General features: G+C 43.1%; 1 protein-coding gene across 1 annotated transcript in view; it reads right to left on the bottom strand.

Annotated features, from left to right (window-relative positions):
• Nucleotides 1-14292, bottom strand: part of LOC149302483 (snake venom 5'-nucleotidase-like) — a 49897-nt gene that overhangs the window by 22856 nt on the left and 12749 nt on the right. The window contains exon 2 of the mRNA XM_089482563.1: nucleotides 3837-4059. Within this exon, the coding sequence (XP_089338689.1) occupies nucleotides 3837-4059 (223 nt within the window). The remainder of the gene's footprint in view (nucleotides 1-3836; nucleotides 4060-14292) is intronic.

Below are 14292 nucleotides of genomic sequence, written 5' to 3'. Positions count from 1 at the left end.
GAACAACAAATTTGCAAAGTTTCCCATATAAATGTCCAGCTAATCCTGTCAAAGCTTTGTCTGTGTTCAAAGACAGAGTCAGCATTGGGCTTACTTTTCCCTAGGCAGCACACATTAGACCCAGGATTTTCCAAATGTTTCCTGCTGCTGATTTTGAAGGGATAAATCCTGCCTGATCTATATGTATGAGCTTGATGAGTTGATTATTTTTTTTGTCTACGTGCCTGTATCGATAAGTAAATATTTGTATCAATGTTTATTAAAGATATGATTTTTCATATTTGTCTTGTCATTTCCCTCCCTTAAGTCTGACAGATGTTAAACATTTCTTTTGGCATTGAACCCTTTTCAATTATCTCATTGAAAAGCCTTGCCAATATTGGATTTACCTCCTCTGCAAATGTTTTGCCAAATATGTTTAGGAAATCATCTGTATTTGGAAACATAAAAAAAAACACCCTTTACCATTTTCATAACTATAGCAGTAATTGGGTTCTCTTCTAAGGAGGGTAGGTTTAAACCTAACACAGTCTTGTATTTACTTTTTGAAATCTTCCTTAATGGGTTTCTATAAACCATGATAGAATTTAGAAGATAACAAATCTAGCTCTAAAATGTTTTTTTTTCCTCAGCAATAATGTTTTTACCAATTTATTATATATTTACAAATTTAAATACAAATTTAGTAACATTTTAAACTAATGCTGAAATATATAATCTGTTAACTATATTATATACCACCAGGGAGGTGTCTTATTATAAGTAAAGAAAATGATCTTCCCCAGCCACATACAAGTGTGGCAACAGGTGATGGGAGAGAGGGCAAGGGTGGCAGCTGGCTGCAGGCGAGCAGCGGCCCAGTGTGGCAAGAGGCTGCGGGTGAGTAGGGTGGGTAGTGTGTCAGAAGGGGGCAAGTCTGGCAAGGAGCAGCAGGTCAGCAGTGGAGCAGGCTGCCAAAGAGTAGGTCGATAGGAGCAGCCTAGCAGCCACCTATGAGCCGGAGGCGCCTAGGAGCAGATCACAAGCACAGGAGAAGCAGGCCAGCATTTATATATTTTTATAATATTGATTTTATTGATGTGAAAAACAAACAATATTTTGTAGACCAAAGCAGACAATATCAGAATTTTAAAAGACAAAAATACCCAAGTTTAATTATTGCTACTTAAGCCTTAATTTTGCAATTCTATAAATATTCCTTTAAACTTGTTTATTAATTCCTACTGTTGCAAGTATGGAACATGTTTTCAGGAACAGGCGAGTTCCACATGTTGCAGAAAGAGCGTGCCATGTATAGCCTGCCAGTATGTAGGAAGCATATACACAGACACAATCCGTCTCATTAATCAGGCAAGCACAAATGTTGGAAACAAGGGATGTCTGGTGCAATCTTTTTTGCTAAAACCTGACATATTTAAATACAAAGTAGACTTTTCATTAGTTTTACTATTTTTACTGTATTGATGTCATCATTGTTATCTCATCCGAGATAATAGAAACATTCGACGAAAATAAAAAAATTTTAGTGAACACATGGCCCAGATTTTTTTATTTTTATTTCCATAAAAAAATATCTAAATGTGATGTGTTGGCAATTAAAAGAGAACTAGTTGAAAAAGCTACATATACTGTAGTAATATTATAGCTTTAGGAGTGAGAACTTGGTGGTTTGATTTTGATAGTAAAAATATGTTCATAAAATATAAATGTATTAATTTATATAAATTATGATTTATGATAACATTTCATTAAATACAATAATTGACGCTCTTACTCCGTACTTTCACTTGGCAAAACAATGTTGGTTTTGACAAGCAGTGAGAATTTTTCCTTAAAAAAAAAAAAAATAAAAAAAAAAAATAAGGCTGTGGTACACATTCGCACATTCAATGCACAACACAACCCCCAAATCCATACACTGCAGCCTGGTGACAAACAGCCTGCAACATATATTAACCCATTCACTGCTGTAAGATTACAGAAGAAACATTAACCCTTTCACTGCATAATGCACATAATTAGCACAGTGGTTGTTTTTTTTTTGGGGGGGGGTTAAAGGGGAATAATAGATAAAAAAAAAAAATAAAAAAAAAGAAACTTCCAAATATTTGTTTACAAAATGGGGGTCCCGTCTCTAGATTGTAAACTTGTTTGAGCAAGGCCCTCCTCACCTGTTGTCTCTGTAAGTCAATTTGTTATGTTACATACTACTTGTTATAACCCGTCTGCCCATTGCACAGCGCTACGCAATTTGACGGTGCTATATAAAACAAAACAATAAATAATTTTCAGAGACTTATTTGAGTTAGACAACATTTGTTACAATAAAGGTTTGTTTGAATCCTAACGCACAAGTCTAATAAACATTTCTAGAGTGCCTGATTTTTTTTTTTTCTGGCATACAAATTTGTTTCTTCAATTTCTGTATAGAAAATACAATGATCTTCAAACTTTCATATAGTAATGATCTTAAGTAATGAGAAGTGTAAAGAAACTTCTGTTCAGTACATCCAATTCTGTTTTTTTATGCTTGTATTGAAATAGATGTTATCATACCAAGAAGAATAAAAACAGATCATCCCTTTATTTTGGGCACAACTTTTCTTTTCCTCAAATTCAACAATGGACAATGTGACCTCTGTGGCCCAAAACCCAACCACATTGATCTGGAATGCAGAGTTGTGCTTCCTGATCACAAAGTGATGGATCATCCGGGAGGAAAAAGATCTTGCTTTTTTTTTTCAACCGGGCATCAGTGGAAGAAATTGAGGTTAATGGTGTATGCTACTGTGGAAAATGGGTATTACATTTATACAAGTTCTTATGTAAACATGGCAACTAATTATTAACAATCCATTGGCTTTCGTCAATTGAAAAGGTCAACTTTAATTCACCAGTGTAGTTTCTGGCCCCAATTTCTATCTGTTCTGGGATGCAAATCATTTTCATTCTTGTATTTTGACTAGGTTCCATCATAATATAGATTTCAGAATACGTGATTATACTAAAAGCAAATGAGATGGGTATTAAATATAAAAACTAATTAAAATTTTTTATGCATACGGCAGGTTATGTATATGAATTCACATGGCTGCAAAAGGAGCTGTCATTTTGATTACTGTACCTTACAACCAGCAAGGTACAGGGCCAGAGATTATGGACGTGCCCAACGGCCCAATGCAGACGCACAGCTTACCGCTGCGGAGCTCACACACTGTGCAAGGAAACTGTTTTTTTTTCCCCCCACCCAGGTTCTTGCTCCATCTGGTTGGGAAATAGAGAGTTTTCTTCACACGTGCCCGTGTTAGTCACCTGTCAGGCCGCATAGACATCAGTGCAGCCCCAGTGCTACTCGGCTGGCCCCCTGACCAGTGAAAACTGCAGGTGAGGTAAGGGAGTGCAGGTGATTGAATGGGTGAATGAATGGATATATAAAGTGTTTAGAGGAAGAAATGGGACAGACAGCCTGCTTCAGGGACAGAGGTGGCACAGGCAGGCTGCTTCTAGGGCAGAGGTGGCACATGTTGCTTGTAAAGTTGGGGTGCAGCAAGATAGATAGGACAAAATACACACATACACAAATAAAAAAAAAACTTGTGCTAATTAGGTTAGACATGGATATAACACTCGATGTTTAACAAACAATAAAATATGTACTTAAGGATGAATGAAGAGTAACCATTCTAAAAAGCCAGAGCTAGCATTTGAGCATACTAACCATTGAGATAGATTTCCAAGGTATGTACATATTACATAAATATATGTGATATGCATAAATATCTATATATTAAAAACTGGATGAATATGGAGGTAAAAAGGAAAAATGCAACATTTACCTGGGTCTGATAAAACAGGGGTTTCCTTTGATGTGTATCCTACTATCCCTATTTGTTGACCACCAACTTGTAAGATTTTATAAGGAAGAAAGTATCCAGTAATGTTGGGAGCGATTTGTTTATCTGCTCTGATGTTTGCACTGAGAACAGGAAACTGCACTTGGCTAAGAAGTGGATTCAAAAGTCCTGGAACTCCATTGTCAAATTCATGATTCCCAAGTGCCTAAGACAAAACAGAAACATTAGCAGGTTATGATTAAAAGAATTTAGTTGACTACATTGGCTAAAAGAACAATCTGTATTGCCAAATGAATATACAGTACACAATATATTGCAGATTCAAATTAATTTGTCATCCTTTGAGGTTAAACTGTTAATCATTTTTATGGTTCAAGTGTAAGCAGCTGAACATTTTGTCCAATGCCAGCCAGCTGTGGAGGCAGTTCATACGCCACAACACTGCCAAGTGCCATGGCTCAATACTGTATCTTAAATCAAAATACCGTGTATGAGGCATGGTTATACAGGATTCTGCTCATCAACACCGATTTTCATCAAGGTTACTCCAGGGGGCAAACCTGGCTCTAAAAGCCTATGCAAGTTCCAGCCAAAAAACTGGTTGATGTGGTACTTTTGTTTTCTTAAAAGAATGGAAATCCCACAACTACCCCCCTTCAGAGAATTTCCTGCTTTTACATTTGCGTTATAGTGGTAGGTTCTAACCCTGCCTACTGTTGAGCTAGTGCTGAGCGACAGATCAATAAAACATCCCAAAGCAATGAAAAGGCTTGTTTATAGCAACAAACAATAAAAGCATGGACTTCAGTACTAATAAAAGTTGGGCAATCAAAGTCAATTGATCCTTTTATAAAGTCCCTGACACTTTTCTAAAGAAGAATGCTCCCACCCAAAGAAAACACAGAACCAGCACATAAAGCTAACTAGAGGTGAGTACATCATATGTAGGGATGTGTTTGGCCAAAGGGAAAGAGGAGAAAAGACAAATACACAATTCTGCAAAATCCTCTCGTCCATCTGTAAAATGGACACCATGAAATGTAAATTGTACACACAGCACATCATATGTCAACGTGGCTGGAGTGTCCCTTTAAATATGGGCTGGGTAAGTTTTGTGTATTATCCCTAGAATCGTAACAGGTTCTGCGTGTGTGTGTATGTACCTCCCCTAATATTACAGGGTACATATCCTGAGAATCCCCAGGGAGATGCAGAGTAGTACAATGTGACTTATTATTTTATTCGGTGTATTTGTGAGTAGAGCATTTGGTGAGTAAGGTGGGCCATTGCTACACTCTACATTTTTATTCTCGCTCAGAGATTACAAGTAACTTCTGTAGGGTCACCATATCGTTTTCCAGAACATATATAATTTTTACATATTGCTGACCAGACCAGATAAAATGTTGCTTTGCAGTATGTGGGATGTATGGGGACCAATTAGTCAGTTATACATGCCCAATACTGCAGGGCAGCATTTTATCAGGGCTGGTCAGCAATATGTAAGGCTCTGCTGCCAGAAAATCTAATGAAATTTTGCAGCTCTCATATTTCAATGGGATTGTCAAGACCTCACAAGGACACAGTCTAGTAATAGAGTCTAGTTGCAAATAATTCACACCCAAAACCCAACCTTAGTGGCTATAGATCTGTTGTTGAGTAAACAGGCGACAAATCAATCCCAAAATAAACATTTCACACTCAAATAGGCAGAATATCACTGAGCAAGGGATACAGGCCAGAGACCGTTTAACACGTAACATGTGCTGCTGATGAGCAATCTGTGGCTGTAGGTGAAAATAAAAGGAGAGTAAGCAGGTAAATGACGTAAAAAGGATCAGGACAGATTGACAAGAGGCAGATAGAACTGAGAACTTGCTTGTAGTTGTGAGGTCTCAAGTTCAAGTCCTATGCCAGGACCTCAGAAAACTTCCTGCAAGATTGGGATACAGACTGGGGCATTACCCTGACAGGCATCTCATCTAAGGTAAAAATATCTTACTAACATGACCCAGAGTTCACCGTTGGCCTTTCTGTGAAGCATTCAATTTGCTTAATTAAGTTCTGCTCATGGGCGTAGGAACCGGGGGGGACAGATCCCCCCCCCCCAGTAACTCATGCGGGGGGGACCGATAATTAAGAAATCCCCCCAGGGCCGTAGGAACCCCCCCAATAGAAACGCCGCAAATGCGGCTCGTGAGACCTCGAGGTGCGGCCCGCGTAAGATCGGCAGCCAGGGCAACCGATCTTACGCGGTCCACACCTCGAGCCCTGCTACTTACCTGTGGGAGGGTCTTCTGTACTGCACAGAGGAACCGGAACCCAGCATAGTTCACGTGACATTACATCACATCCTGCTTCCTCTGTGCAGTACCAGAGAACGCAGAGGGAGGCCGCGCCCTCTGCTGAAGCCTGTGAGCGGCATCGAGGAGCTGCAATGCAGGTAAGGGGGTGGGGAGGGTGTTTGAATGAGTATGCGTGATTGAGGGAATGAATCTGTGAATGAATGAGTATATGAATGAATGAGTGTGTGTGATAGCATGGATGTGTAAGTGCTGGAACTTAGGCATGATGGGACTGTGATTGCTGTTAGCAATCACACTTCTATCATGCCAAGTCAGCCAGTACATGCTGAAACCTAGCTAGCTGCCCCCCTTGTGTATTGATGCTGCCAGCAGTATGGGGTCTGCACATCACTTACAGCCACCCTCTACCAGCATGTACTGGCTGCCTGGGTATGATAGGAGTGTGATTGCTGTTAGCAATCACACTCCTATCATGCCAAGTCATATTGCTAATTTTTTTTGTCCAATTGTGGTGTGTTACCTACTTTTATTAAAAATGTGAGTTTTTATTATTATTTTTAAAGGTGGGGGGTCATTTCCGGTTTTGGCTAAGTGAACCGTGAATGTTTTGGTCCAGAATTTTCATTTTGGTGCATCCCTAGAATAAATAGAACTATTTCATGTTTAATTATCCTGAGTCCTGAATTTGTAGTCACAAAACTTTCTAGGCCCAGAAATCAGTGAGAGGAAAAGTAAACGTTTTGTGTCATTTACTTTATTTTAATCTGCATATTTTATTAAAGGCCATATTTTCTCACAGTAAAAAATTTCTGCAAATTAGGGGTCATCGTCGAAGCCAAGAAAGAATCTCTAAGAAAGCAACAGTGGAATTAGATTAAGTAAAACAAATAAAAAATCTTTAAAAATAAAAAAAGTTATCCTGATAAAATATGTTCCATGGTGAAAATATTCCTCACATTCCAAACCCCACCTGCACACGGCCATTCTTGACGGCTCCCACATAAACCTTATCTAATCACACTTTGGCCTATCTGTGGGATTTAAAGTACATGATAAAAAAAGGTATCAAAAAACAGCAAAAGGCTAATTATATTTCTGCATTGTTTAAATACTGCTGTTAATACGCTGACTTAACAATATCTTTATGAGCTCATTATAAATTAATAGATAATAGTCAAAGTCCAATAGATATATAAAGGATAACTTCACTGTCCTTATATAACCACAATCAGAATGCATATTTATGTACTTTGTTATACATTAATAAGCAATATCTAGATTCATAAAATACATATATATATTAAATAAATATTTGTAGGAGAAGCTGCAGCTCCAAAACTGCAGTGCACACTTCCCCTTCATGGACTGATTGTTATTTTGCGATTGAGAGATTTCATTCCAGTCCCTAGTTTTTTTATGAGCCATTGGTTTAGCTGCCTGGTGGAGGGTATAGCTCCCCCCAACTAGCAAAGAGGAGATGGATCCAACCAAATGCATCTCCTAAAAGCCATTAAGCATTATTGTGAAAAGGGACGCTAGACTACCACAAGCATTAAGGTGCATAGGATGGCTGGAGTATCCCTTTAAAACTAAAGAAATGTAGTTATTTGAGGTCTATTAGCCAACACAACCACTAATAGAACCATTATACTGGGGAGGGGGTAACCTGCAGGTACAGGTAGGATGAATGAGGATAGCCAAGGATTGGATGAGTTCAGCAGCAGCTGAAGGTTTGTTAGCAAACACTACTTTTCTTGAAAGCATATTGGTAGTTTTTCTTGCCCGGGACATCTCTTCCAGCTGCTCCCCAAATCTTTCCTCAAGTCATAAATCCTCTGTTGTATGTCCCGGGACATGTCACATCGTTGGCACCTCTGAAGGATGCATGGTGTGAGGAAATAAGTGCTACAATAGTTGTGTCAGCTATACAGGAACAGACCTCCATAGTGCAAACGGGCCAGTTCCAAGGGCAATCAAATCTACCCAACCAGCCTATTCCGTAAGCCATGCTCCAGGGTGATCTGACCCTAGTAATGTGGCAGAGGGGCTACCACCTCACACTGCATCTGCTGCCCCAAACCTAATAAGCCCAAGCCAGAGTAGACAACTGAGTTTTGACAAATAGGATGTAGTGCCTGAAGAAGGACTTATGTTCAAGGGCTTATAGTTGCCACAATGTTTTTGTGCAGGAGTCTTGTCAGGCAGAAGGTTTGTAAATCCTCACAAGATCATAAATAAATGGTTTACATGTTTGTGTATGGCGAAGTGCAACCTTAGATTAATAGAATCCCCTTGCACCTGTTTGGAGGTGTAGGCGCTACTCATTTACCACACTTAGCCTTAGATTAGATGTACTAAAAATTAGACTTGGGCACCAGGGGGCTCTTTGTGTTCGTCTTCGTGCTCGTCTTCGGGGGGAAAAAAACCTTCGTATTCCGCGAATATTCGCCCGTTCCTGTCTTCTCTTCGGGCGAATATTCGCGGACATTCTTCGTGCTCGTTTAATCTTCGTTTCCTTCCCGGTTGCCTAGCAGGGGTTAATACGGGGTTAACAACACATCGGAGCAGCAGCAGCTGCCGTGAAGGAACGTGTGTGCAACTCTATTGGTCGTTTCGGCAGGGGGCTGGTCTGGCATCAACAAGTGAATTGCAGAATGCACTTCATTCGTTGATGGTAGGCCAGCCCCCTGCCGAAACGACCAATAGAGTTGCACACACGTACTGAGGCGTACTGTACACAAAATGACCTAGAGACAAATGCTCCAAGGAACTTGGCCTCCGTTTATCATACACAGTCACACATCCATAGATGTTTAATAAAAGAATAGGGATTATTTTACATTTTTAAATTGATTTTGGACCACTTGTAATACATGCCTAACATTTGCTACCTATTCACAATGGCATACTTTGCAACAACCCAACTTTTACTGGACAGGACTGGAAAAAAGCAGGACTGTCCACCAAAATCTTAGGTGTGTTGGCAGGTATGCGGATGGAAAAATGTTGGACAAGAACTAAAAAATAGCTTAGGGTTAATGTACGGTTATGTTTAAGATTAGTAGCAGTGCACTGGTTTGGTTAAAGATGTATTATGTCTAAATAATAATTTCATTTTAATGGGTTTTAAAAAATTAAGGGGTTTATTTAAATGTATTTTAAAGTTAGATTTATTATATTTATTTAATGTTTATACTAGTGCTACCTACTGAGCTATAACTACCAACGTGTATTTGCATACCTAGATAGCTAAATTAGATGGGACAGGACTGGAAAAAAGCAGGACTGTCCCTGAAAAAGTTTGGTCTGTTAGCAGGTATGTGGATGGAAAAATGTTATAGTATGAAGTGTGAGTTATAGCGTTAATGCTAGTGAGTGTAGAAGTGAAGGCCAGGACAAATAACAAGAGGAAAGGTCCTTGTGATTTGTGCATTGTACGTGTATGTGTTATGTGTGTTGTCACTGTGTGTTATATGTGTTATGTATTATGTCACTGTGTTATTTGTGTTATTGTGTGTGTTATGTTTGGTTGGTTGGTTGTGTATCAGAAGGAAAATAATGAAATGGAAATGGAAAAGGCGAATGAGTGGGCAATTGGCGACCCACTCACCTGTTTCACCCCAGAGCAAAGCATCCAAACACTGTCAGTCCTAGACGTTTGGCAGCGGACTTCCAGAGCTCAGACACAAGGCCCTAGCGTAAGCTGGCCACTCCGGCGGAGGTAGCAGGTGTTGCCACACCGCAGACAGAGGCAGCCAGGGGGGAGAAACTGCCCTTACCATTAGGGACATTTTGGGCATGACTCTAGCCAGGAAGCGAACTGGCACAGAAGAGATGCTGGCACCACCACAACCACCACCACCAGCAGCAGCATTGAAAAATGGGAAAGGCGAATGAGTGGGCAATTGGCGACCCACTCACCTGTTTCACCCCAGGGCAAAGCACCCAAACACTGTCAGTCTTAGACGTTTGGCAGCAGACTTCCAGAGCTCAGACACTAGGCCCTAGCGTAAGCTGGCCACTCCGGCGGAGGTAGCAGGCGTTGCCACACCGCAGACAGAGGCAGCCAGGGGGGAGAAACTGCCCTTACCGTTAGGGACATTTTGGGCATGACTCTAGCCAGGAAGCAAACTGGCACGGAAGAGATGCTGGCACCACCACCACCAGCAGCAGCAGTGAAAAATGGGAAAGGCGAATGAGTGGGCAATTGGCGACCCACTCACCTGTTTCACCCCAGGGCAAAGCACCCAAACACTGTCAGTCTTAGACGTTTGGCAGCAGACTTCCAGAGCTCAGACACTAGGCCCTAGCGTAAGCTGGCCACTCTGGCGGAGGTAGCAGGCGTTGCCACACCGCAAACAGACGCAGCCAGGGGGGAGAAACTACCCTCTCCATTAGGGACATTTTGGGCATGACTCTAGCCAGTAAGCGAACTGGCATTGAAGAGACGCTGGCACCACCAGCAGCAGCAGCAGAATTGGGAAAGGCGAATGAGTGGGCAATTGGCGACCCACTCACCTGTTTCACCCCAGGGCAAAGCATCCAAACACTGTCAGTCCTTGGCGTTTGGGAGCGGACTTCCAGAACTCAGACACAAGGCCCTAGCGTAAGCTGGCTACACCGGCGGAGGTAGCAGGCATTGCCACACCGCAGCAAGTGCAACCAGGGGGAGAAACTACCCTCTCCATTAGGGACATTTGAGGCATGATTTCAGCCAAGAAGCGAACTGGCAAAAGATACTGGCACCACCACCAGCAGCAGCGTTGGAAACGGAAAAAGGTGAATGAGTGGGCAATTGACGACCCGCTCACCTGTTTCACCCCAGGGCAAAGCATCCGAAGACTGTCAGTCCTTGGCGTTTGGGAGCGGACTTCCAGAACTCAGACACTAGGCCCTAGCGTAAATTGGCTACACCGGCGGAGGTAGCAGACGTTGCCACACCACAAACACGTGCAACCAGGGGGAGAAACTACCTTAAACATTACAGAGAAAAAAAATTACCTTTCCAAGCTAAGAGCTGGGTAACCCAACTTGGGCAGATTGAATTTAAGAAAGGCAATCTGATCCATCAGATGAGGTGCCATGCGTGAGCACTGTGGACTCAGTATGTTTCCAGTCATAGAAAACACGCGCTCACTTTGAACAGTGGTTGGCGGACATGATAGTAGCTGCTGCGCAACCCATGAGAGTGCAGGCCACACACTCTTCTTTTCATCCCAGTAGCTAAGAGGATCAACATTAGGCGCAGAAGGAACTTCACAGAGGTAAAGTTTGACCATTTCAGCAGCACTACTCTCCTTTCTGCTGCTAGCTCTGTCAGATGGTCCAACTATACTCCCAAGTGCCTCTTCCCAAAACGCAGCTGCTCCACTCAGCTGTGTTGTGCTGCTTGTGGCACTGCTGCTGATGCTGCTCCTAGGAGTAGCAGACCACATCATCTCTTCCTCCTCCTGCACCTCTCCCTCCTCGGACAGCATTCCCATTTTACGCTGCCAGTCACGCACCTTGTTGACTCCCGGTAGCTACTGAGAACATTAAATTTCAAAGCTAGCTTTCCCTTAATTCTTGGATCGCAAAGGCACGCTAGCATCATTTCGGGACTCTCTTCCATTCGTTTGCAAAGGTGTACTTTTAGCAGATCCTTCAGCTTCCTGGCTATGGCTGCTACGTCAGGATGTAGAGTGCCACCTTGAACAGCCTCACGGTTTCCAAGGAACACATTCATCTTGCTGCCTAGATAGGAGAACACTGGGATTACCTGGGCCAGACTGGCAGTGTTTGAGCTTAAATTTTCTGTGGCATCCCTGAATGGTTTAAGGACTGCCACTAGCTGGGCGATCACTGTCCAATCCTCCCTATTCAATGGAGAGGTAATCCCAATATTGTGCTCTGAGGCAAGATTATGGATTGCCCTCTGCTGCTCCAAAATCCTCTCCAGCATGTCTAACGTGGAGTTCCACCGTGTACTGACATCCTGGCGTAGGCAGTGTATGGGAAGACCTGACCTCTCTTGCTCTTCCCTCAAAAGTTGGCTAGCCTTAACACTATGGTGAAAGTGCCCAGCGATCTTTCTGCAGCGGGACAGAACTACTGCTGCCACATTAGTTCCTTCTGACATTGCTGCCTTCACTACAAGATGGATGATGTGGGCTGCACAGCGCACACCAACAATATGACCATCTCGCAGCGCTTTCACCATATTGGCACCTCCGTCAGTTACCACAAAACCAACTTCAACATTGGTGCCCGCCTCTGCTCCCACCCAAAGGCTAAACATTTTCCTCATTGCATGCAGAATATTTTGGGAAGTGTGCTTTTCATCCATCACTTCTGCATGGAGAAGGAAAGATCGGTAGCCTGCTGCAGCAGCTTCCTTAGACACACCGGGCTGCCACCAGTGTGCTGTCAAAGAAAGAAAGGCATGCTGGCCGCTAGGTGCACTCCACAAATCTGTAGTGAAATGAACACACTGACCAGCAGCCTTGGAAAGCTCCTCTTTCACTGCTGCAACACAGGACCGATACAATGAGGGGACAATGTTCCTGCTGAAAGCGGAACGTGACGGAACTGTATATTGTGGAGCCACAGCCGCCATCAATTGTTTGAAAGGCTCCCCTTCGATCATAGAGAAGGATGCCCCTCCAACAGCAATGAACTGACCAATCAGTCGCGTTACTTTATTGGCCTGCTGTTTGGGCATTGACCTTTTGGATTGGAATGCCACAAATTGTTCCAGGGTGGGCTGGACATGCAGTGCTCCAACCTGCCTTGGTCTCTGGCTGCCAGCACTAGCTGCTGCTGCTGCTATTGGCTCAGAAGAAGAAGCTGTTGGGGTTTTTCCACGGCCACCAGCTATGCTGCCTGCACTAAGTTTTACTTCTGCATCTTTCCCAAATAGCACAGCGTTGTGTTGAGTGCTGAGGTGATGCTTCATGCTAGCACTGGTAAAATGGCCAGACACTTTCCCTCTGCTTATTAGCTTCCCACAATGTTTGCACTTTCCATAGCGCCCTTCTTCAACATTTTCAAAGTGCTCCCAAATTGGGGCGCGCATAGCCTTGGAGTGTGCCTTGGGTGCTGCTCCTACTGCTCGGGGTGGATGAACAGAGGCAGAACTAGTGGTGGTGGGACTGGTGGCAACAGTACTGGCCATAGTGGGACTGCTAAATGCTTTAGATTTGCTAGGTTTTGCTGCTGCTGCTGGTGGTGGTGGTGATGGTGATGATCGTAGCGGAGAAGGTGGAGGCTCAGGGGAAAATTGTGCACTTGTCATTTGGACACTGCTCCCTGAGGAATCTGATTCCTGACCACTCATCTCCTCTACTTCCTCTAGCTCATAGTCTAGCTCTTCATTAGCCAGATCGAATGGAATTCCTGATAGGCTGGAGCTAAGACTGATATCGTCGTGAGACTCGTGACTAGTAGTAGTGCGAGCAGGAAGAATAGACTCTGCACTTGGCCTCTCAGTCTCAGGCTCCTCTGCTACCTCGCTAGGTGGAGTCCCACTATGTGTAGCCCTCTCTCTGTCTTTACAAAAATTTTGTAAGGACTTGGTGGCTTGCTGGAGGTACTAGGAGGACATGGCGTGGCGGTACCAGTGGGAACAGTAGGCGCAGCACTAGTGGTGGTAGAGGCGGTGGGGGTGGTGGTGGTGGTTTTCCCTACAAAGGAATGAGATCGCTTTTGTTTGGGACCCCTCTGAGTCTTGCTGCTAATTTGGCTCTGCTTGGTACCTTGTATGCTGCTGGTGGATGGGGAAGATGCTGCTTGGGGCAAAAGGCACTTCTTTTTAGTCACTGGGCTGGTACTACTTGTGCTACCCTTTAACTTTGAACGTGCTTCTGGTGCTTTAGGCTTTCCGTAAAAAACCATAGAGCTTGTGGGCCTAGCCGCACTACTACTGCCTGCTTTTGGTGCCTTTCCTTTACTTGATGATCCTTCAAGCAATGCTTCCCCAAATGATAAGCCGACTAGACTGACGCAAAGGCTGCATCTTAGAACTGGTGGTGGTGCTGGTGGTGGTGGTGGTGGTAGATGGAGCTTGTCCCTCCTTAGTCCCAAAAGGAGGATCCATTTCAAATTTTGTGTTGTGTGTGTAGTGTAGTGTAGTGTTTAAAAAACTATAAAAAAAT

The sequence above is a fragment of the Sceloporus occidentalis genome, unplaced genomic scaffold, assembly GCF_023333645.1.
Source record: "Sceloporus occidentalis isolate IW3139 unplaced genomic scaffold, rSceOcc1.0.p SCAF_19, whole genome shotgun sequence".
In the NCBI taxonomy this organism is placed as follows: domain Eukaryota; kingdom Metazoa; phylum Chordata; class Lepidosauria; order Squamata; family Phrynosomatidae; genus Sceloporus; species Sceloporus occidentalis.
The sequence above is the reverse complement of the archived record's forward strand: the minus strand, read 5'-3'. Positions and strand labels throughout refer to the sequence as shown.